The 24,075-nt window shown below is 40.7% G+C and overlaps 1 protein-coding gene across 4 annotated transcripts in view; it reads left to right on the top strand.

The window, feature by feature from the left end:
• LOC125461964 (pleckstrin homology domain-containing family S member 1-like) overlaps positions 1-24,075 on the top strand; it is a 71,582-nt gene that overhangs the window by 29,462 nt on the left and 18,045 nt on the right. Inside the window, exons 1-7 of one of the 4 annotated variants that reach the window (XM_059653041.1) lie at positions 7,663-7,677; positions 14,172-14,356; positions 15,051-15,099; positions 17,656-17,768; positions 18,850-18,971; positions 21,935-22,066; positions 23,564-23,645. In XM_059653041.1, coding sequence (XP_059509024.1) covers positions 15,066-15,099; positions 17,656-17,768; positions 18,850-18,971; positions 21,935-22,066; positions 23,564-23,645 — 483 coding nt within the window. In that variant the 5' untranslated portion in view covers positions 7,663-7,677; positions 14,172-14,356; positions 15,051-15,065. Of the gene's footprint in view, positions 1-7,662; positions 7,678-13,667; positions 13,683-14,029; positions 14,091-14,171; positions 14,357-15,050; positions 15,100-17,655; positions 17,769-18,849; positions 18,972-21,934; positions 22,067-23,563; positions 23,646-24,075 lie in introns of those variants that run through there. The other 3 variants (XM_059653042.1, XM_048551388.2, XM_059653040.1) reach the window with 3 other exon arrangements.

Below are 24,075 nucleotides of genomic sequence, written 5' to 3'. Positions count from 1 at the left end.
GAAGCTGACAGGCAAACCAACGGGCCTCACTATTGACAACCACTATTAGATGCACTGCAAAATTTAGACAGAATGAGCAGAATCTTCTCAGCCCTGGAGCAACATGGGCAATGACAAATCTGTTGGGAAAATATGGTGAGAATGTAAAACTGTGATTCTTGACATAAGTCCAATTTTGAAGCTAAGGTTTTAAAAGTGAGACAGGAATCTTGTTAGTGAGAGGCAATATGCTTAGTATCTCTGTGAAGCTGAAGTAATCACAGACAACTTTAAAAGTGTCACCTGCAGACCACAATTCACAAAGACAATCCAAGTACTGATCGACTTTAGAAGGCATGACACTGAATTCCTCTCACAATCAAGCATAAGAGTTTGACAATATGAACTTATGTACAATGTAGTCTTTCTTAGATATTGTGAGGGGTGGGAATGGAAGGACAGGTTTTCAATAATCCTACCAGACTTACAATCTCCTAAAGCATTTGGTGATATGGTTTGTGCTGCATAAGTTAGAATAAAATCCACCAAGTCAAAGGTCCATATACAGTGTCCTGTATAATGAAGGTCATAGTCATAGAATAAAACAGCATGGAAACAGGTCCTTCAGTACAACTCATACATGTTGACCAGCTATCCTAAACTGATCTAATTCCATTGCCAGCATTTGGCCCATATCTCTTTAAACCCTTCCTATTCATGTACCCATCCTGATGCTTTTTAAATGTTGTAATTGTACCCACCTCCACCATAGCGCCCAGCAGAGGAATTGAGCATGAAGAAATGTCTCAGCAAACTCAGGGCCAGTAGCAATCTCCAAAAGCTGCTGAGCAGCCTTCAAGTGATGATGTCACAGCTGAAGATTCTCTCAGGATGTAGAGGAGGTACAGGGGGCCCAGAGTCCAACATATGCTCTGACATTTCCTACTGGTGAGTGAATGCATTGTCATCACAGATTATGGATGTCCTGGGACACTGCCACAGAATTGGGCCATCTGCTGGAGCAGGACCTCTTGTCTGAAAGGGCAGTTGGCCATCTTATCCCAGTGGTTGTCAAGGTGACAGCTATTTTACAAATTTACATGACTACCTGCTTCCAAGGATCCACTGGAAAATTGTGTGAGGTCTCAATCCTCAACCAATAAATATAATAAGGCTGTTATTGATGCAATTTGTACACAATCACACTATATCATCCAGGTCCCCCAGGCAGTAGGCTGTCACCATAGCTAGCAACCTCCTAGGTACAAGATGGTATGAACTGTACATGTCACATTGCAGCACCAAATCATTGCACTACTGTCTTCATCAATAGAAACAGTTCCATTCCATCAATACATGGGCCATTTGTGATCATCAATATCCCACCCTAGATGTCTGAGCCAGGTACACAGGAAGCTACCATGACCCCTACATCCTTGAGGACTCTTAGGTTCCTGTAGCATTTCAAAGGCGGGACACTTTACAGGAATGTCTACTGGGAGACAGCGTTGGCTGATGGTTCCATTACACAACCAGCTAACCAAGGCTGAGTGTACATACAATGCTTCCCATTCTTCTATCATTGAGCAGATGATAGGCTGCCTCAAGATGAGTTTCTAATGCTATGATCAGCTTTTGGAAGCCTTGCAGTTAATGCCAGATACAGTGTGCTGCATAATCACAGCATGTTATGCTGTGCAGGCCGGCAAAGGCAGGGGCTCATGGCTACTGAGCAGCTGGGTGAGTGGCAGGACATTGAGTAAGAGGAACATTACCTTCACCATGTTAGTGCATAACAGCATCGGGTCAACAAGCCAGGCAGGACTTCATTAACATTTGCTTCCGACAAATGTGAACTCAATGAAGTCAAGTTTCATTGGCTGCAAATTTGTTGTTGGTCAAAAGGCAAGTGATCCCTGGTTGGTCCCTGAAGCAAATGCAGCTTTTTTGTTTGTCATTTCTTTCTTTATCTGTGTAAAATAAATGTTTAACAGTAATAACTTTTTAAAGATTTTCCAATGTGTGATGTTATTACATTCAATAATGTCAAGATGTTACACTATGCTGGGCTTCAAGGAAAGAGAAGCACTCCCGTAGAGAGTGTTCTAACGTGTTCTGGTGCTAAGGAAAGGTTCTCTTCATAACTGCGTCCTTCCATCTGTAGTTACCTCATAAATACAGAAAATAGGAGCAGGAGTAGGCCAGTCAGCTCTTGGAGCCTGCTCCATCATTCAATGTGATCGTGGTTGAACACCCTAGTCAGCACCCTGTTTCCAATTTTGCCCTGCACGCTTTAATCCCTTTCGCCCAAAGAGCAATATCTTTGTCCTTATTGAAAGCATTCAAATATTTTGGCCTCAGTTACCTTCAGTGACAGAGAATTCCTCAGGCTCAGAACTCTCTGGGTGAAGAAATATCCCCTCATTTCAGTCCTAAATGATCTACCCCATATCCTTACACTGTGAAGCCTGGGATTGGACTCTCTGGTCATTGGCAACATCCTTTCTGTGTTTACCATGTTTCATCCTGTTAGAATTTTACAGGTTTCTATGAAATCCTTCATCGTTCTTTGAAACTCCAGTAAATATAGTCCAAACCGATCCAATCTCTCTTCAAATTATCAGTTCTGCCATTCCAAGAAACAGTCTGGTAAACCTTTGTTGCACTCCCTCCATTATCAGAATATCCTTCTTCAGATAAGGAGACCAAAAGTGCACACAATACACCAGGTGCGGTCTCACCAAGCTCCTGTACAATTGCAGCAAGACATCCCTGCTCCTGTACTCACATCCTCTCACTATGAAGACCAACATACGATTTGCCTTCTTCACTGCCTGCTGAACCTGCACATCTACTTTCAGTGGCTGGTGTACAAGGACTTCCAGGTGTCATTGCATCCCGCTTTCCCAGTCTATCACTGTTCAAATAATAATCTGCCTTCCTGTTTCAGCTACCAAAGTGTATTACAACATAGTTATCCACATTATAATTCATCTGCCATGCACTTGCCCCCTCACTGAACTTGTCAAAATCACAAAAGTAGTCAATCAGGCAGTTGGCTATGTGAAATGCCAATACATTTACTAATGTGAGATTCAATTACAACTGTCCCCTGTGCTACCTATGTTTCATCAGAAGCTTTTCTTTTTCATTTAGTTTCCACACAATGAACTGCGGAAGGCTATTTCTTGCTGGCATCAATTGACCAGGTGCACAGCTGGACACTAAATATGGTGCCAGTGGCATGAATCCACAAAGGACCTGGCAGCAGTGAATACTTCCATTGTTGAAGAAGGCACATTGACACAAATATGCTCCATTGTAGCATTGTGCTTACAGACTGAGCTGAACAATGGAGAACTGTGTGAGATAATACACTAGAGCTTACTGAGAGAAACACTCATGAACGCCCCAAAACTCACATTAAAAGCCATTTTTGTAAAACTCGCCCAAATGCCTTTCAACAAAATTAGGAAAAGAAGTTGTAGCTTTTGAAGTTACAGAATCTTAAAAGCCAACTACTTATGTACACATCAGATTCTTGTACTTTAACTAATCAACCAAATCACACTAACTGGAATAGCTGTCATTCTTGTTTCTCAACATTCCTCAGTGGATTTGTCGTACTGTAAACAAACCCTGTCTGTATTTTGATGTTCCAGTTAATCATTTGAATGTCAGTTACCGTTTCTGCTTGCTATGTATTTTTAAGAGAGATTGAGCAGCTTAAATCAATATTTGCTAGAGTTCAGAAGGATTAGAGGTAATCTAATCGATGTTCATAAGTGGATTGACAAAGTAGACATAGAGAGTGTTACGACATTGTGTAGAGTACTCATGAATTGGAAGGCAGTAAGCTAGAAATCGTTTGTAAAAATGATAGGGGGGATAAGTGCATGGTTCCTTTAAGTGGTGATGTGTTTTTCTAAGCTCGGAGATTTAAACAAAAATGAGTCTGTAAGCAGCTGAAAGGGTACAGACAGTTCTGAAATTGAAACATGTATCACCTGGCTGTTTGATTGGAAACCTTAGGCTTGTTTTGATATTTTGGCAACTAGCTTGAAGATCAGCCAATTAATTTAAAGCAAGAACTTAGAGATTGAAAACCAATTAAATTTAAATCTGACTGTTTTGACAACCTCAGACTAATCCTATTATAATAAAATTGACAAGTCATTGGGGGTATACAAGAAGAGGGCTTTTAAAAATCAGTGTGAGAACGAACTGTCACGTGAAGAGTAAATATCTGGCTTTGACAGAAATTTCTAAGCTCTCCGAGAAAGCACCATCTATTCATAAAGGTACCACAGCACTTGTAGCTAAAAGTCCTCACTGAAGAATTCACAGAGAAAACATTCCTGACAGAAAGATCAGCAGAAGAAAGGCATTTATAACTGGGGAGACAGCAGAGAAGGCAGAACATTCCAGATGGCACACCATCTGAAAGTCTAAGTTTTAATTTAGTTTTCTTACTACTTGGGTTTATATAATTAGGACCTGTGTTTATTAGAAAAACATACCATTAGATCCTTGTTCAGTTAGGCAATAGTTAGTAGTTAAAGGGGAATTGTTTGATTTGTTCATTGTTAGGATTAAATAAATAAATTGTTTCCTGTTGCTTGTAAAGTGAATATCAGGGATTTTCTTCAGTGACAGGTCATGGTTTTAGGCAACAGGGCAGCAGATTTAAAACAGAGATTAGGAAGAATTACTTCCCTCAAAGGGTTGTGCAGCTGTGAAATTCACTCCTCCAGAGTGCAGTTGATGCCAGAACACTGAATAAATTTGAGGGCATAGACACATTATGAATTAGTATTGGGCCAAAGGGTTATGGGGAGCAGGCAGAAATGTGCAGTCAAGGCTGAATTGAGATCAGCAATGATCATAGTAAGTGGTGGAGTATGTTCAAGGAGCTGAATTGCCTAATTCTGCTCCTGGTTCTTATGTTCTTATGGTCCTATGTAGGGGGTTAACAGGCTGAATGGCTGGTTTGTGATGTAGAGGGATACAAGAAGTGCAGGTTCAGTTCCCGTACTGACTGAGGTTACCATGAAGGTCTTACATTCTCAACCTCACCCCTTACCTGAGGTACAGTGACCTTCAGGTTTAAGTCACCGTGAGGACATCCTCTGGGACTATGGTGACTTTATTCGCTTCTTTCACAATTCAAAACCCTGTTGTAAAACAAATCAAACCATTAAACCTTTCAATAAATTATTGTTATTATTTGTGTTTCACATTTTGTTATGATCTGGAATATATCGCCTAAAAAACTGGGGAGGAGACATTTAGTGGCATTATTGTCATAGAGTCATATAGCACAAAAACAGGCCCTTCTGTCCAACGTACCTATGGCAACCAGGTTTCCCAAACTAAACCAGTCCCAATTGCCTGCAATTGGTCCATATCCCTCTAAATCTTTCCTTTTCATGTGCCTGTTCAAATGTCTTTTAAATATTGTAACTGTACCTGCATCCACCACTTCCTTTGGCAGCTCATTCCGCTAACGGACGACCCTTTGTGTTAAAAGTTGTCCCTCAGGTCCTTTTTGAATCTTCCCCCTTCCACCTTAAAATATGCCCTCTAGTTTTGAACTTTACCACCACAAGGAAAAGACCTTTGCTATTCACCTTATCTATGCCCCTCATGATTTTATAAACACATATAAGGTCACCCCTCAACCTCACATGCTCCAGTGGAAAACATTCCAGTTTATCCAGCCTTTCCTCATAACTAAACCCTCCATTCCTGGCAACAACCTGGTAAATCTTTTCTGAACACTCTGCAATTTAATAACATCCTTTGCGGGGCAACCAGAACTGCACACAGTATGCCAAAAGTGGCCCCAACAAAGTATTTTACAACCTCAACACAACATCCCAACTCCTATACTCTATGGTCTGTGCAATGAAGGCAAGCATGCCATCCCGTCTAGCTGTGACTTTCACAGATCTATGTACCTGAAACCCTAGACATCTCTATTTAACAACAACACACTAGGCTTTACCAGTAACTGTATAAGTCCTGCCCTTGTTCGTTTTACTAAAATGCAACATTTCGCATTTATCCAAATTAAATTTCATCTGTCACTGTTCAGCCCACTGGCCCAATTGATCAAGATTACTTTTTAATTTAAGAAAACCTTCTTCACCATCGACTATACCATCAATTTTGGTGCCATCTGCAAACCTACTGACCATGCCTCATACGTTTTCACCGAAATCGTTTTTATAAACAAAAAACAACAGTGGACCCAGAGGTCACAGGACTTGATTGTTAATCCAGAGACCCAGGTATTGCTCTGGACACCTGGATTCAAATCCCACCAAGGCAGATGGTAGAATTTGAATTCAAAAGAGAATTGGGTATCTACTTAAAAATTAACAACATGTACAATGGTCTCGAAGAATGGAAGAAATAAGAAACTAAGAAATAAGCTTGGACCCTAAGTTTGGAAGAAAGAAGAGCAGGGTAAGCCATATTAGTACTGATATTACATACTTGACTGGCTAGACAACAGCACAGGTATTACTGAAACTTAAGGAAGGGAAGGAACGAAAGTGCATCATTTTTAATGGAAGGGTTTTCAGATGGGATGGAGAGGAGGATGAGAGGCAATAGGGTTGAAGAACTGTCACATGATGATATGCTAGGTTGACAGGATTAGATGAAGCCAAATGGGTTGAACTAGGAACAAAGCAGGGCTTAGATTATACACCAAACATGTAGGCTGATATAAATGAGCAATTATTTTGGCAAGTTGTTAAAGGATGCAGAAACAAATGTTAGGAATGGTAGGGAACTTAAATGACCCTAGGATGGATTAGCTGGCATAAATTAGTCCAAAAGGTAAGGGCAACATATCAAAATGTATTTAAAAGGACTTTGTAGCCAGTATCTATTAAGCTCAACAACAAACAACAAACAACAAAGGAACTTCTGAATTTAATTTTAACAATTTATCTGGGGAGGTGAAGGCAGTAGCAGTTGGAGAGCATGTTGTAGGAGTGGTTATACTTCTATTGAATCTAATGTTGTGATAGAAAAGAATAAAGATAGAATAAAGAAAATGTGTTGAACATTTGAAAAAGCCAGTTTTACTAGTTTGAGATGTAATCATACAGAAGTGGATTGGAAACAGCTCCATGGCGATAAATCAGCATCAGAGAAGCAGGAAGCACTTAGCAAGCAGATTGAAAGAGCAGGGCAAGTATTTTTCCACAAAGAAATACTTAGAATCCATTATTTAGAAAGTACTAATAAGACCATTGCAAAGTCAAAATGCGACCCATCAGAGTCTGCACGGTTTTATGACAGGTAAATCATGCTTGACTGATTTGCTTGAGATTTTTGAAGATATAACAAGTAAGATGGGCAATGGGGATCATGCAGACGTAATATATCTGAACTTCCAGAGGAATTTGATAACATGCTGCACAAAAAGTCAATAGACAAGAATAAGATCACATGGGGTTAGCGATAATTTATTCATTTGAATTGAGATAGCTTGCTAACCAAGAGAAAGCAGAGAGTCACAACAGTGGCTCAGTGGTTAGCAGTGCTACCTCCCAGCACCAGGGACATGGGTTCAATTCCAGCCTCATGTGACTGTCTGTGTGGAGTTAGCACGTTTTCCCCGCGTCTATGTGGGTTTCCTTGAGGTGCTCCAGTTTCTTCATACAATCCACAGATGTTCAGGTAAGATAGATTGGCTACGCTAAATCACCCATAGTGTCCAGGAACATGCAGGCTAGGTGGATTTGCCATGGGAAATGTACAGTTACAGGGTAGGGTGTGGGCATGGTGGGATGCTCTTCAGAGAGTTGGTAAGGACTTGAAGGGTCAAATGGCCTTCTTCCACACCGTAAGGATACTATGATCCTCAATGAATCTTTTCTGTTTGGCAAGATGTAACCCGTGGGGCACAATAACATTCAATCTTCAGGCCACAACCATCTACAACCTATATCAATGACTTGGATGCGGGGATAGAAAGTACTTTAGCCAAATTTGCATTGACAACAAATTAGGTGTGAAAGTAAGTTTCAATAAAGAAATAAGAAATTTCCAAATGGATATGGATAGATTAGGTGAGGGGACTGAAATTTGCCAGATGGAGTTTAATGTGAATAAATGTAAGGTTATCCATTCTGATCAGAAGAGTAGGAAGGCAACTTATTATCTAAATGGAGAGAAACTTTGGGGTGCTTTGGTGCAAAGGGATCTGGATGTCCTTGTTTTTGAATCGCAGAGAACTAATATGCAGGTACAGCAGGTAATAAGGAAGATAAGTTAAATTTAGGCATTTATTGCGAAAGGAATAGAGTATAAACATAGGGAAGCATTGATGCAACTGTCCAAGGCATTCCCTGGAGTATTATGTATAGTTGTGGTCCTGTTACTTAGGAAGGATGTACGCTAGTCACATTGAATGCAATTCAGAGGAGTTTCACTGTATTGATTCCAGAGGTGAGGATTTATCTTACAAAGAGAGATCGAGCAGTTTAGGCCTATACCCTGGAGGAGAAGGCTCCACATATATCCCTATCCTCAATGGTGGAAGAGTCCAGCACACCAGTGCAAAAGATGAGGCTGAAGCTTTATCAGCAATCTTCAGTCAGAAGTGCCAAGTGGATGATCCATCTCGACCTCCTCCAGTGGTCCCCAGCATTACAGATACCAGTCTTCAGCCAATCCAATTCACTCCACGTGACATCAAGAAACAGCTGGAGACACTGGAAACTGCAAAGGCTACCAGCCCTGACAACATTCTGGCAATAGTACTGAAGGCTTGTGCTCCAGAACTTGCCATTCCCCAAGCCAAGCTGTTCCAGTACAGTTACAACACTGGTATGTACCCGACAATGTGGAAAATTGCCCAAGTATTTCCTGTACACAAAAAGCAGTACAAATCCAATCCAACCAGTTACCACCCCATCAGTCTCCTCTCAATCATTAGTAAAGTTTTGGAAGGTGTCAGTAACAATGCTATCAAGCAGCACCTGCTCAGATATAACCTGCTCAGTGATGCCCAGTTTGGATTCTGCCAGGGCCACTCAGCTCTTGACCTCATTACAGCCTTGGTTCAAACACGAAGAAAAGAGCCAAATTCCATAGGTGAGGTGAGAGAGACAGCCCATGATATCAAGGCTGCATTCAACCAAGTTTGGCATCAAGGAGCCTTGGCAAATCTGGAATCAATGGATATCAGGGGGCAAACGTTCCAGTGGTTCAAGTCATACTTGATACATAGGAACATGGTCGTGGCTGTGGGACGTCAATCATCCCAGCTCCAGGGCATCTCTGCAGGAGTTCCTCAGGGTAGTGTCCCAGGCCCAACTATCTTCAGCTGCTGCATCAATGACCTTCCCTCCATCATAAGGTCAGAAGTGGGGATGTTCGCCAATGATTGCACAATGCTCAGCACCATTCATGACTCCTCAGGTACTGAAGCGGTCCATGTTCACATGCAACAAGACCTGAACAATATGCAGGCTTGGGCTGACATGTGGCAAGTGATGTTTGCGCCACAGTAATGCCAGTCTATGGCTATCACCAAGAAGAGATAGTCTAACCACTGCCCCTTGACATTCAATTATGGTACTATCACTTGAATCCCCACTGTCAACATCCTGGGGGTTACTATTGACCAGAAACTCATCTGGACTCACCACATTAATAGAGGGCTACAAGAGCAGGCCAGAAGTTGGGAATACTGTGGCGAGTAACTCACCCCCTGACTCCTCAAAGCCTGTCCACCATCTACAAGGCACAAGTTAGGAGTGTGATGGAATACTCCCCACTGGCCTGGTTGGGTATAACCCCAACAACACTCAAGAAGCTTGACACCATCCAGGGCAAAGCTGCCCACTTGATTGGCACTACATCTCCAAGCATTCATTCCCTCCACCACTGACACTCAGAAGCAGCAGTGTGTACTATCTGCAAGATGCTCTGCAGAAATTCACCAAAGATCCTCAGACAGCATCTTCCAAACCCACAACCACTCCCATCTAGAAGGACAATGGCAGCAGATGTATGGGAATGCCATCACCTCCAAGTTCTTCTCCAAGTCACTCACCAACCTGACTTGGAAATATAATGCCGTTTCTTCACTGTCACCGGATCAAAAACCTGGAATTCCCTCCTTAATAGCACTGTGGGTCAACCCTCAAAAAGAAGACTACAGCAGTTCAAAAGGCAGCTCACCACCATCTTTTCAAGGGCAACTAGGGATGGGCAAGAAACGCTGGCCCAGCCAGTGACGCCCACATCCCACAAATGAATAAAAAAAATTCCAGATGAATGTGGGGAGATCAAAGTGATATATATAAGATGCTAAAGGCAATTGACAAAGTAGACATAAAGAGGCTGTTTCCTCATGTGGTGCAACCTAGAATGAGAGGTCACTGTTTTAGGATAAGTGGTAACAGATTTAGAACATAGAACACAGAACACAGAACAGTACAGCACAGTACAGGCCTTTCAGCCCACAATGTTGTACTGACCTATTATCCTACTCTAAGGTCCAACTAACCTGCATACCTTTCATTTTACTGTCATCCATTTGCCTATCCAAGAGTCGCTTAAATGTCCCTAATGTATCTGACTCTACAGCACCCACCACTCTCTGTGGAAAGAATCTACCTCTGACATCTCCCCTATACCTTCCTCCAATTACCCTAAAATTATGCCCCCTAATGATAATCATTTCCACTCTGGGAAAAAGTCTCTTGCTATCCACTCTATCTATGCCTCTCATCATCTTGTACATCTTTATCAAGTCACCCCTCATCCTTCTTTGCTCCAATGAGAGAAGCCCAACCTCCCTCAACCTTTCCTCAAAGGACTTGCCCTCCTGTCCAGGCAGCATCCTGGTAAATCCCCTCTGCACCCTCTCTAAAGGTTCTACATCGTTTCTATAATGAAGTGACCAGAACTGAACAGAATATTCCAAGTGTGCTCTAACCAGGGTTTTATAAGAGCTGTAACATAACCTCACGGCTCTTAAACTCAATTCCCCTGCCAATGAAAGCCAACATGCCACACGCCTTCTTAACAAACCTGTCAATTTGGGTAACGACTTTGTGGGATCTATGGATGTGGACCCTAAGATCTCTCTTTTCCTCCACACTGCCAAGAATCCTGCCATTAACCCTGTATTCTGCACTCAAATTCAAACCCTTCGAAAATGAATCACTTCACATTTTTCTGGGTTGAATTCCATCTGCCGCTTCTTCGCCCAACTCTGCATCCTGTCAATGTCCCATTGTAACCTTCAACAGCCCTCCACACTGTCCACAGCTCCACCAACCTTTGTGTCATCAGCAAACTTACTAACTGACTCTTCCACCTCCTCATCCAAGTCACTTACAAAGATCACCAAGATCAGAGGTCCTAGAACAGATCCCTGCAGAACACCACTGGTCACCAAGCTCCAGGCTGAATACTTTCCATTTACTACCACACTCTGTCTTCGATTGGACAGCCAATTCTGTATCCAGACAGCCAAATTTCCCTGAATCCTATGCCTCCTTACTTTCTGAATGAGCATACCATGGGAAACTTTATCAAATGCCTTGCTAAAATCCATATATACTGCATCCACTGTGCTACCTTCATCAATGCCTTTTGTCACATCCTCAAAGAATTCAGTAAGGCTTGTGAGGCACGACCTACCCCTCACAAAGCCATGCTGACTATTTCTAATCAGACTATGCTTTTCAAATAATCATAAATACTATCTCTCGGAAACCTCTCCAATAATTTGCCCACCACAGAAGTAAGACTGACTGGTCTGTAATTCAGAGGATTATCCCTATGCCTTTTCTTGAACAAGGGAATAACATACCAATCATGTAGTGCTACTCCAGTGGACAGAGAGCTCGCAAAGATCATCATCAAAGGTGCAGCAATCTCTTCCCTCACTTCCCGTAGTAACCTTGGGTTAGTCCCGTCTATCCTCATGCTTTTCAAAATTCTAGCACATCCTCCTTCCAAACATCAACCCATTTGAGAATATCAGCCTGTTTCACACTGTCCTCACAAACGTCAGGGACAGGTGAATACTGAAGCAAAGTATTTATTTAGGACTTCCCCTTCCTCATCTGACTCCATGCACAAGTTCCCTCCACTATCCCTTATTGGCCCTACCCTCACTCTGACTATCCTCTTGTTCCTCACATAAGTATAGACCACCTTGGGGTTTTCCTTAATCCTACCCACCAAGGCTTTTTGTTATCTCCTTCTAGCTCTCCGAAGTCCATTCTTCAGTTCATTCCTGGCTACCTTGTAACCGTCTGGAGCCCTCTCTGATCCTTGCTTCCTCAAATTTAAGTAAGCTTCCTTCTTCCTCTTGACTAGATGTTCCACATGCCTTGTCATCCAAGGTTCCTTCACCTTACTATCCCTCACTTGCCTCAGTGGGACAAATCTATCCAGTACTTGTAGCAAGTGCTTCCTAAACAACCTCCACATTTCTGTCATCAATATAATTAAAGACCCCTAACACCCTTGTTATAATCTCTCTCAAACTCTTCCACTGGGCAGAAGGTACAAAAGTTTAAATACATGTGCCAACAGATTCAAGAACAGCTTCTTCTCCATTGTTACTAGACTTCTGAATGGACCTTAAATTCAACAGTGAATTTAAGTTTGCGCATCTTCTCTGCAGTCGTAACATTGTATTCTTTGCTCTGTTCTGTTACCCTCATGTACTTTGTATGGTACGATCTGCCTCTACTACAAAATGTTTCACTGTTCCTAGGTACATGTGACAATAACAAATCAAATCAAAAATGTAACAACACAATCTTTTTTTTATTCAAAATAAGAAATATCAACCGTGGTGCAGGTTTGTTAACATTACCTCCAAAAATATAGACCATAGGCTTGGAGGCTGCAAATCCTTCTGGATTATCCATTTCTATCCAATTTTCAGTTTAAACTTTGCTGCACCTCCTTTTAAACTTACATGAGGAGAAATTACTTCTCTCAATGGGTCTTGAATCTGTGGAATTCACAAAATCTAGAGTGCGATGGATTCAGGGACATTGAGCAGATTTAACAAGGAAATTGACAGAATTTTAAGTCATAACGGGTTGAAAGGTTAGGGGGAGAGAGCAGGAAAGTGGAATCGGGGCCAAGATGCTATCAATCATGATCATATTGAACGGTGGAGCAGATTCAGGAAGCTGAATTGCTTACACCTACTCCCGATTCTTATTTTTTTAAAGAGTCCTGTGATTCAAAAGGCTTACAATTTAGGCAAGGGCAAAAAAAAAATCAGATGCCAAGCACTCAAATCCGCTGAGACCCAGAGGGGCACAAGTAAAGGAATTAAGGGCTATGGGAAGAGGGCAGGTAAGTGGAATTGAAATGCCCATCAGCCATGATTAAATGGCGGAGTGGACTCAATGGGCCGAATGGCCTTACTTCCACTCCTATGTTTTATAGTCTTATGGAAAAAGTGCAGGGGTACGATTAGAAAGGAAATTGCAAAAGCCAAGGATTCATGGAACAATATATGCAAATAAAGTCAAGGAAAACCCAAATATTATATGTAATTAAATAAATAAAACAAGGGGCTGGTAAGAGGCCAGGAAGGTGGGTTGTGTGTCAGTTGTGGCCATTCCTTTGGCAAATTTATCTGTTGAGTGTTTTTCACAGAAGAAAATTTGCTGCTAGTTCGGTGACATTTGGAGGTAATGTTAACAAATGATCTGTAAGCTCTTGTCTTTCTTCTCTAAGGTGATTTTAACAACGCTGCTTGACCCACTGGATGCTCCCAGGAGTTACTGCTGCTTTTCAGATTTTTAGTGTTTTGATTTATTCTTTGCAGTGTAGCAGCACCTCAGATGTTTTTTTTCAGGATATCATTCAACTAACTGAATTTTGAGCAAACCTGTGATTTCACCATTGCTAACTCGAAACTAACATCTCTTGGATGGCCTTAGTTTGTATATAGGTCTGGACAATAATCACCAGAGGTAAATTTCATTATTGAGGCGCAGAATAGTACCTGGTTACCTATTTCTTCTATTTTGCACTTGATATTCTGTTAATGATCAACAATTCCTGACTGTACGTTCGTCCAGCTAGTAAACAGCAAGGTAATTATTTCGTGCACGAGCTGTGTTTTTTTCTGAAGTTAGAAAATATCCCAACAAATCTTTTATATTTTACGACGACAGGTGAAAGAAAACTTGGAAATCACCGCAGTGGAAGTTTTAGCTGGAAAACCCCGCTCAGCCTACGCCCTTAAATAAGCAGGAGCAGGTCCTGACAACAGCAGCTTGGATCTGTTCCTTAAAGCAGAGTCGTGTGCAGGTACGAGAGACACCAGCAACCGCCACTCCATAAGAATAACGCTGTGTTGGTACGTGTCTTTTTTTAGAATATAAGCTGTGACATCAATTTATGTTGAATTGTAAAATATTATTGAACGTGATCTTGAAAGTAACTGGTTAGTGCGGCAGATACCAGTGGCAGTGAGGATTCAAGTTACTAAAAATATTGGGAAACTGTTTAAAGGTTTAAATTGATATAAAGAGTTGTCGATGTTAAAGAAAACAATAGTATTTGGCTCTCGGCAGTTATGCTCATCATTGTATTAGAAACCAATTTAGACGTGGTTTTGTAATAGAGCACAGAAAAAACTCCAGAAATATCATTTGAGGCGGATAATGTTTCAAGTTGGGTTAAGTTTACTGGACCCTCACTCTCATCCGCAAGGTGAATGGAAATGAGTAAGCCGAATGCGTGAGCTGGCTAACTGCTCTTTAATAGTGAGCAACCCGGGACAGTAACTACCCACACACTCCCCAGCAAAACAGCCGAACCACCTTTAAGCTCCAGCTTGATAGTTCACGAATATCCATTATGGATCACTAGGATCTTTCATGAATGTGAACAGCTCACGGCTGAATTTAACATGCTGTTAGCTCGCTGCGTCCTTGAACCGATGGACTATTTCTTTCGAAATGATATTTCGAATTCTTCCTTTGGCAGCTCTGTTTTCATGTCACTGTTACCTCAGATGCAGTTTTTCTGATAATCTGTTTCTTCTCCAGATTGTTCCAATTCTTATGAAGTATTTGAAAATGAGTAAGCAAGGCACAGGTACATGATTTATGTTATTAAAATGATACATTGATATTTGTACACCACACTCATGTGTTATCAGGCTGTTTAATTATAATTGTGTTAACATTAAGATTCCAATTTAGGTGAAGGCTATTTGTCAGTTTCACAGACGGAAGCATCCTCTTGGCACTCACTTGTGAAAGTGGAACGGTACTCTGGAAATTTGCTCCATAGAGCCGTCTTTGTGCTTCAAAGTGCTGTATCATTTCCCAAATTTTTTTCGCAAATGGAATTGGATGCTTTCTTTATGAAAAGACTCAATAATGATGGCTAAAGATACAGATGATGAACATCTTGATAATTATTAACTTCAGTCTATTAAGACCATGGAGGTGTGACCTGTGAAATGGACTTGGCTTTTAATACAAATTATAAAGTTACATTGCGGTCTTAAGAACTTTTACTTCAGTTTTTCCAGACATGCTACATGCTGGAGTTCTTTCTCATTTCCTTTATTTACGATGAAATAAAAAGATCAGAATAAGGCTTGATACAAGAACTTGCTGAAAAGTATTTCTGAGATAACACTGTGTGGAGCTGGAGGAACATAGCAAGTCAGGCAGCATCAGAGGAGCAGGAAAGTTGACGTTTTGGATTGGGGTCCTTCTTCAGAAGATTTTTTGAAGAAGGTTCGTGAGCTGAAATGTCACCTTTCCTGCTCCTCTGATGCTGCCTGACCTGCGGTGTTTCTCCAGCTCCGCACAGTGTTATCTCCAACTCCAGCTTCGGCAGTTCCTACTATCTCTGAAAAATATTTCTTACTGGTTTTACAATTGCCATCTGTTTCACTTTTTTTGCATTTTTCAAGCTGCTTAGCTGAACTGGCTGAACAGCTGGGTTGTGAAGCTAGAGCAACACAAGCAACCCAGGTTCAAGGCCTGTACCAAGATAACAAAGTGTGGAGCTGGATGAACACAGCAGGCCAAGTAGCATCTCAGGAGCACAAAAGCTGACGTTTCAGGCCTAGACCCTTCATCAGAGAGGGGGATGGGGAGAGGGTTCTGGAATAAATAGGGGGAGAGGGGGAGGCGGACCGAAGATAGAGAGAAAAGAAGATAGGTGGAGAGGAGGGTATAAGTGGGGAGGTAGGGAGGGGTTAGCTCAGTCCAGGGAAGACGGACAGGTCGAGGAGGTGGGATGAGGTTAGTAGGTAGGAAATGGAGGTGCGGCTTGAGGTGGGAAGAAGGGATGGGTGAGAGGAAGAACAGGTTAGGGAGGCAGAGACAGGTTGGACTGGTTTTGGGATGCAGTGGGGGGAGGGGACGAACTAGGCTGGTTTAGGGATGCAGTAGGGGAAGGGGAGATTTTGAAACTGGTGAAGTCCACATTGATACTATTAGGCTGCAGGGTTCCCAAGTGGAATATGAGTTGTTGTTCCTGCAACCTTCAGGTGACATCATTGTGGCACTGCAGGAGGCCCATGTCGTCTAAGGAATGGGAGGGGGAGTTAAAATGGTTTGCGACTGGGAGGTGCAGTTGTTTATTGCGAACCGAGCGGAGGTGTTCTGCAAAGTGGTCCCCAAGCCTCCGCTTGGTTTCCCCAATGTAGAAGAAGCCACACCGGCTACAATGGATACAATATACTACATTGGCAGATGTGCAGGTGAACATCTGCTTAATATGGAATGTCATCTTGGGGCCTGGGATGGCGGTGAGGGAGGAGGTGAGGGGGCAAGTGTAGCACTTCCTGCGGTTGCAGGGGAAGGTGCCGGGTGTGGTGGGGTTGGAGGGGAGTGTGGAGCAGACAAGGGAGTCCCGGAGAGAGTCTCTGGAAGGCAGTCAAGGGTGGGGATGGAAAAATGTCTTGGGTGGTGGGGTCGGATTGTAGATGGTGGAAGTTAAGTCTCCCCCTCCCCCACTACATCCTAAAACCAGCCCAGTTTGTACCCTCCCCCCACTGCATCACAAAACCAGCCCAGCTCCTTCCCACCTCCCTATCCTGTTCTTGCTCTCACCTATCCGCTCCTCCCACATCAAGCCGCAGCTCCATTTCCCACCTACCAACCTCATCCCGCCTCCTTGATCTGTCCGTCCTCCCCGGACTGACCTATCACCTCCCCAGCTATGTTCTCCTCTCCACCTATCTTCTGCTTTATCCATCTTCAGTCCGCCTCCCCCTCTCTCCCAATTTATTTCAGAACCCTCTCTCCATCCCCCTCTCTGATGGGTCTAGGCCCGAAACGTCAGCTTTTGTGCTCCTGAGATGCTGCTTGGCCTGCTGTGTTCATCCAGCTCCACACTTTGTTATCTTGGATTCTCCAGCATCTGCAGTTCCCATTATCAATGCCTGCACCAGTTAAGGTTACGATGAAGATCTCAACCTCTCACCTTGTCTGAGGCATGCTAACGCTTAGGTTAAACCACCACAAATCATCTCTTTTTCTAATGGGACAGCATCCCTCTAGGATTATCATAGTTTCACTCACCTTTACTAATGTTTGGTATATGAAAAGTCACTTTTGGCTATCTGCTGAAATTGTTAACTTGTTCCTGCTATTTATGTTGTACTGTATGTATATTTCTGTAAAATAGGCAGTCATTTGTCGGCTGTATTTTATGATGCCGAGAATGTCATCGGGAAGAATGACATTTGTTTTGAAGGATATCTTACAAAATCGCCACCGACCAAGCGGATTGGAATTCAGGTATGTTCAAGATATTTATTTAAATGTTGCTTTTGGTTAAAAGAGAAACCCTTAACTTATTCTTGAAAGCACTGCTGCTACAATTGACACAGTTTTCTCTAAAACAACAATCAAAACTAACTTGCAAACTGAGGGACATATCTCTACCAATTCTTTATGAAGCTTAGCAATTCTTTGGGCCAGATAATACTTGAGGGGCATCCTCTTATGACTACGAACAGACTGTGTGTATTTCTAAAGTATGACTTTGTTTAGTGTGCAGACTGAAATAATGAACTTTCCTTTGACAGGAATAACATTTGATTAGTTACAGACACATTACCAAAAGTAATTGAGAGTAAGAAATGCCGATGCTGGAGTCAGAGATAACACAGTATGGAGCTGGAGGAACACAGCTGGCCAGGCAGCAACAGAGGAGCAGGAAAGCTGATGTTTCAGGTCGGGACCCTTCTTCCGACTTATCTCTGACATCAGCATCGGCAGTTTTACCATGTCTGAGTGAGTTATAACCCCACTGCGAAGCCGTTTGCTGAAGAAGGGTCCCGACCCGAAACATCAGTTTTCCTGCTCCTCTGATGCTGCCTGGACTGCTGTGCTCCTCCAGCTCCACACAGTGTTACCAAAATTTGGGTGTGACTATGTTACATTCAAATCAGAACAGTGTGCTACCAACAATGACATTGCAGTTATCTTCATTTTACCGCAAGTTTAAAAATTAGTTTCAGAGCCATTTTCTTGAACTATGTCCAATAATTGATGGGAAATGAAATGCCTCTTTATATATTGCACCTCTTTTTTACTTTTTATACCATTCCAAAAAAGTGGTTTCAACTCAGAAGGGTGTAAAACCACTATACCAAATTATAAGCTGCCATAAGATCAGTTTAAGACATTATCATTTAAAATTTGTACACTTGCCAACATTTCAGTAAGAATTAACCATTCTTCACATACTTATGAGCATAGATTTATTAGACAATGTCCTAGTAACATAATGTACGTGTAATTTAAGTGTACTTAGAATGAGTTTATTTTAGTAGATGTTTGACATTGTTATGAATAATTTTATTCTGTTCTTTAGACATCATGGAAAAAAAGATACTTTGTGTTGACAGCTAAGGACAATGAGCACATTTTGTATTACTTCAAAAACCAAGAACAGTACAGAAAATCACCTCCACATGGAAAAATACATATTGAAAAGTAAATATTTAATTTGTTTTTGATCCATTTCACAGAATAAAACCTTCTTATTGTGTTGTGTAATATTCACAAAGGATATTTTAATATGCCACGTTCTTCTTGAAACAATTTAACTATTATTCTGTCAAGTCATATTTGACAATTGAATCCCAAATGACAGATTAAACTATGATTGCCAAAATGTTTGATTCTTCAAAGAGAAATTGGTTCATTTTAGGTAGGAATGGATCCTCTGACAGTATATAGCTGACGCTTTCCAACCTATGAAAAAAAATTACAATTTAAGAAACATTGTTTGATCCTTCCACCAGTTTTAGTGTTCAAACTGTCTGTCTACTTTCAATTTACGATGTAACTTATTTTTCCCCTTTTTTGGATTTATCTTGTAAAAATCTGAATACAGTACTGAAAGCAGGTCAAGTACAGGTTGGAGATGCCTAGATGAGATAGATTTCATCTCCATAAGTTATGAACAGTTTGCCCTTCTCTATTTTGGCAATAAATTTTGTAGATGTGAGGTTGTTGTATTGGGACAGTGTTTAAAGCTAGAATACACTAAAGGGGTGGGGACGTGGTTATATGATTATGTCTCAAACTCTGGTGACAGCAAACCTGCCTGGTTTGTGGTGGTAAATACTCAACCAGTTCAGAGTTATTGTTAGAGATAATGGGAACTGCAGATGCTGGAGATTCCAAGATAATAAAATGTGAGGCTGGATGAACACAGCAGGCCAAGAGCTTTTGTGCTCCTGAGATGCTGCTTGGCCTGCTGTGTTCATCCAGCCTCACATTTTATTATCTCAGAGTTATTGTTACACACCTTTCGTGTCGGCGGGTCTCAAATCCAGGCCTCTTGGCTTGAGATAAAGGCACAGCCATCACATTACAACAGCCCCAGATTTTCCTGTTTTATTTTTTGCTCAAAGATGAGCCTGGGATATGCAGTTTTTTAATAGATGTCAGCTGCTTACCCTTGTAGCAATGGCAGAAACATCAGTGCTGGCAGTAGGTGGATAGATGTTTAGCCTTCAATATTTCAGGGAAGTGTTAAGAATGTAATATTGTAAATTATTACACTTTAAAATGATCATCTATTTCCGAGATACAGTGAAGTTTGGAATCTAAACATAGTATTTGTAGATAGCATGTCTAGATTTGAGGCCAATGTGATTCATGTTGTCATGGAGATAGGCATTGAGAGGGAAAGACTACATAGGTCCAACGTAGGATTAGATTACAAGGTTATCCAAAAAGGTATTCCTGATTTTTCAAAATCAGATTAATCTGCCAGGATCCGACATGGTCACTGAATGCAATTTTTTTTCAAATTTATCGGCCATTTGGAGATTCTAACAAATTTGGGAACTGTTTCGGGATGTTAAATCCGCAGACTGAGAAAGGGCACTGATTTGGACAAGATTTCACAGTGACTTTTGCATTTGTTGCAAAGTTAAATGACTATGTCTTTTGAGGTATTCATTTAACATAATGGCATGTCTTTGCAAGCTGTAGCAAGGCACTCAATAAAGAAAGGGAAATGTAAAACTTGAGTTAGAAAGAAAAAACTTTGAATTACAAAGCGAGGGAAGGCAGAAAATTTGAACACAACATAGGCTTTTCTTGTTCAAGCAATGACTAGCAGGCACCCTTGATGAGGGGGCAGATTTAATTCCAGATATCAATTTGCAAAGAAATTTTATCTAGTGCCCAAATTCAGTAAAGATGGAGTTAAAATGTATTTGCATTGTAGCAATTATCTCAGACAATGTTAGAATAGCCATAGGAAATTTGAACAATTCTATGAAGTGTTTTGGTTCTTTCAAGTGACTAGTCCAAAGTTTATGGTACAGTTAAGATTGCTGTGATTAACATGTATCAGTTAGCTGTAAACACTTACTGGTAACAAACACACGGTATTAGATGTTTGTGCAATTTCCTAGTCAGAAATTGTTTTTGATCAATAGTATACAGAAGTTTGAAGAGTTTTGGAAACTTTTTAAAAGAGAAATAGTGCTAATGGAAGAATTTATAAAAGGTAACTCTTGAAATAAGATAATAAAGTGTGAAGCTGGATGAACACTGCAGGCCAAGCAGCATCTCAGGAGCACAAAAGCTGAGAGCTCTCTGATGAAGGGTCTAGGCCCGAAACGTCAGCTTTTGTGCTCCTGAGATGCTGCTTGGCCTGCTGTGTTCATCCAGCTCCACACTGTGTTATCTTGGATTCTCCAGCATCTGCAGTTCCCATTATCTCTTGGAATAAGATCCCCCTTGTAGGCTATAAAGTTTAAGACAGGCAAGCTCACAGCAAAGCTGGAAAGATGAGTAATCCTGAACAGGATACATGAACCTTTCACTCCTCTTTTATTTTATATATAAAAACATGGAAGGAATTTTTTATATATAAAAACACAAACCCAAAACACAATCTTTTAGAACCTCATAGCTGTCCGTTCACAACTGCTGTGATAATGAAGGTATCTAAACTGGATAATGAACAAGCTTGGGCTAAAAAGTGATCGATAGCATCTTTACCACAGAAGTGCAAGGCAATGGCCAATTCAAAAAAACAGATAACCCAGTCACTTGTTCTTGCTCATCAGTAGCACCATTGTTATGAACAGGTCCTGGAGCTCTCCATTGATGGGAGGCTGAATTGGACCACTACATCCCTACTGTGTTTGGAGAGGCTACTCTCCAAATCATTGCTCACCTCCTGTCCTCTGAAATTCCTTCCATGATTTTCAAGGCACAAGTTGGGAAAATGATTGAATACATATCAGTCCTCCAGATGAGCGCAGCTCCAATAGCACAATTGGAGCTGCGCTCATCTGGAGGACTGATATGTACACATGATCTTTCAGTTTATTGTCATCCTACTATTTTTAAAATATGAAACTGTACTATTTCAAGTGTAACTAGGCTTCCAGTTAGACTAATATCTGTTTCTCCTTGATTTTAAAAAGAATTGTAGAGTTATGCAATAATTTGGACGATCATCCAAAATGGGCTATGATTCAAAAACTGTTTAAATGCACCTCAGAGACTGTTGTTCTGCTGAAGACAGAAGAAAGGGATTACTTCCTTATTGGAGAAAAGTAAGTATGAAAAAAACAAAATTGGTCAAAGAAAGGGTTTTAAGAATCAATAAATGTTAAATAATCTGGGGAGAATTCACAATGCAGCTAAGATCAGTGAAAGCAAACCCCTCAAAATTAAAATATCCTGAAGGAAAGAAATCTCACTTTATCTTTGATCTTGATAAATGTTTTTTAAAAAATTACATCAGGCAACGTCTCTGGTCACTCCCTGATTCTGTTGGATTTGTTTCACCATGACATTGGAAGGAGAGTTCATGTTTAAGTTACTTCCCATCCCTTTTTACCAAAGTAGTCATGTACTTTCCACAAACTAATTGGAGTTAGAATGAAACTACATAAAGGATTTAAAGCAGTACTAAATATAATAGAAAATGTTAAATTTTAAACAGGGAACATCTCCTGTTATGTTGAGGAAAACAAGTACAATTGAGGCCTGAAGCATAATAAATTTAAGCTGGAATTGATTTTTAGCAAAATTTTATACTGTTTTGAGAATAACTTCTGGAACAAATGCATAATACTTTTTTGTTTTATAAAGTTTGGAGCTGGATGCTTTGTTGGTATGATTTTGGCTGTGCTTTTTTTCCTCTTTTATATTATTGATCATTGTTTATTTGATTGGTCCTTACATGTTTGCAGCCAAGGAGACTGGAGAATAGCTTAATTAGAGGCCACATCAATAAGTGCCAGCCAAATGCTGCAGACCAATCAACCATGATGCTATATTATTTCCTTCTCTTTGTGCAGGCATTACTCATTATTTCTTTTTTCAGTGAACCAGGACAATTCAAAACTTAAGTGAGAATCAGTATGAATTAGTTTCTGTCAACCAAGGAGGTCGAGATGACCCGATATACTCTGGTTTCTCCATCTTCATGAATGGATAAACTTTCTAAGGTTCTTTATTCCTTGCCAATTTACACCAAACTCTTGCTAGCATGGTGTGTTTGTGTAAATATAATCTTAGGCAAGCCATGGTATGGCGAAGGCTATACTTCCTCCCTGCAATCAGAGAATTCAATCTTGGCTCCCACAAGAAGAATTCATGGTATGTAAGGGTGAATGTTGCAACTAACACTAGCAGGAAGTCAATTACTTCAGGAAGAGACCAAGGAGAAAAAAATAGTTTTGGTGTGGGAAACCAGGGAAGGTCTTGTTCCAAGCTGACGTTAATCTTTGTTAAAACTGTTCTCCCATTTGATGTACTAAAATTAGTGGTGTTCTGCAACAGCTATTAAGACTATCATTATATAATTGTTGTGTAGAAAAAAAATGCCTGCAAGTGATGTGCAAAAGTTTCTGTCTGACCTCTTTGATAATACAGTTCTATAGCGAAGTTTGAAAAAGCCAAACTACCAGAAGGTTCACAGAAATAACATCAGTTAACTTTTACCAGCATTTAATGAATTTTAAGGATGTGTTGGCATTATTGATGAGGTGACATTTCAAACTAACTGCATTAGTTTATTTTTAATTGAGCTGTTTCTTGCACAGAGATACTGCACAATTATTGCAAGGCATAATTGCAAATCTGCTTCACATGAAGACAATTTCAACGGCTGAGGAACAAGCCCAGGTAAAAAAAAAATGACATTGTCAAAACTGTCTCAATTATCTTGGAACTTGTTTTTTTAAAAACAGCTAGAATTGTTGTGTTATACTTTTATATTTTAGAAACATGTACAAACATCCAATTAATGGTCTAGCTTAGGCTTGGTTTTTCCTTCTCACTAGGAAATGTTGTTTGTGATGCATTGAAAGTTGGGCACCTTTTCTCGAGCTCACTGTAACTTCTGAAGCTAATATTTGGTGTAATAATAGTTTAGTATTGCTCTAATTTATTATGGCTGTGCATAAAGGTATCCTAAATGTCATAGTCTATATTACACTAGTTTTTAGTTCAAATAATACACTTTTGGTAATGGAAATCATAAGTAAAGACAATTGCAAATTATATACTTGTTTATATTTGATGTTGGCATTAAATAATCCATTTGTTTTCTGTT

This window comes from Stegostoma tigrinum, chromosome 20, assembly GCF_030684315.1.
Source record: "Stegostoma tigrinum isolate sSteTig4 chromosome 20, sSteTig4.hap1, whole genome shotgun sequence".
Classification (NCBI taxonomy): domain Eukaryota; kingdom Metazoa; phylum Chordata; class Chondrichthyes; order Orectolobiformes; family Stegostomatidae; genus Stegostoma; species Stegostoma tigrinum.
This window is presented reverse-complemented; position numbering and strand designations above follow the sequence as displayed.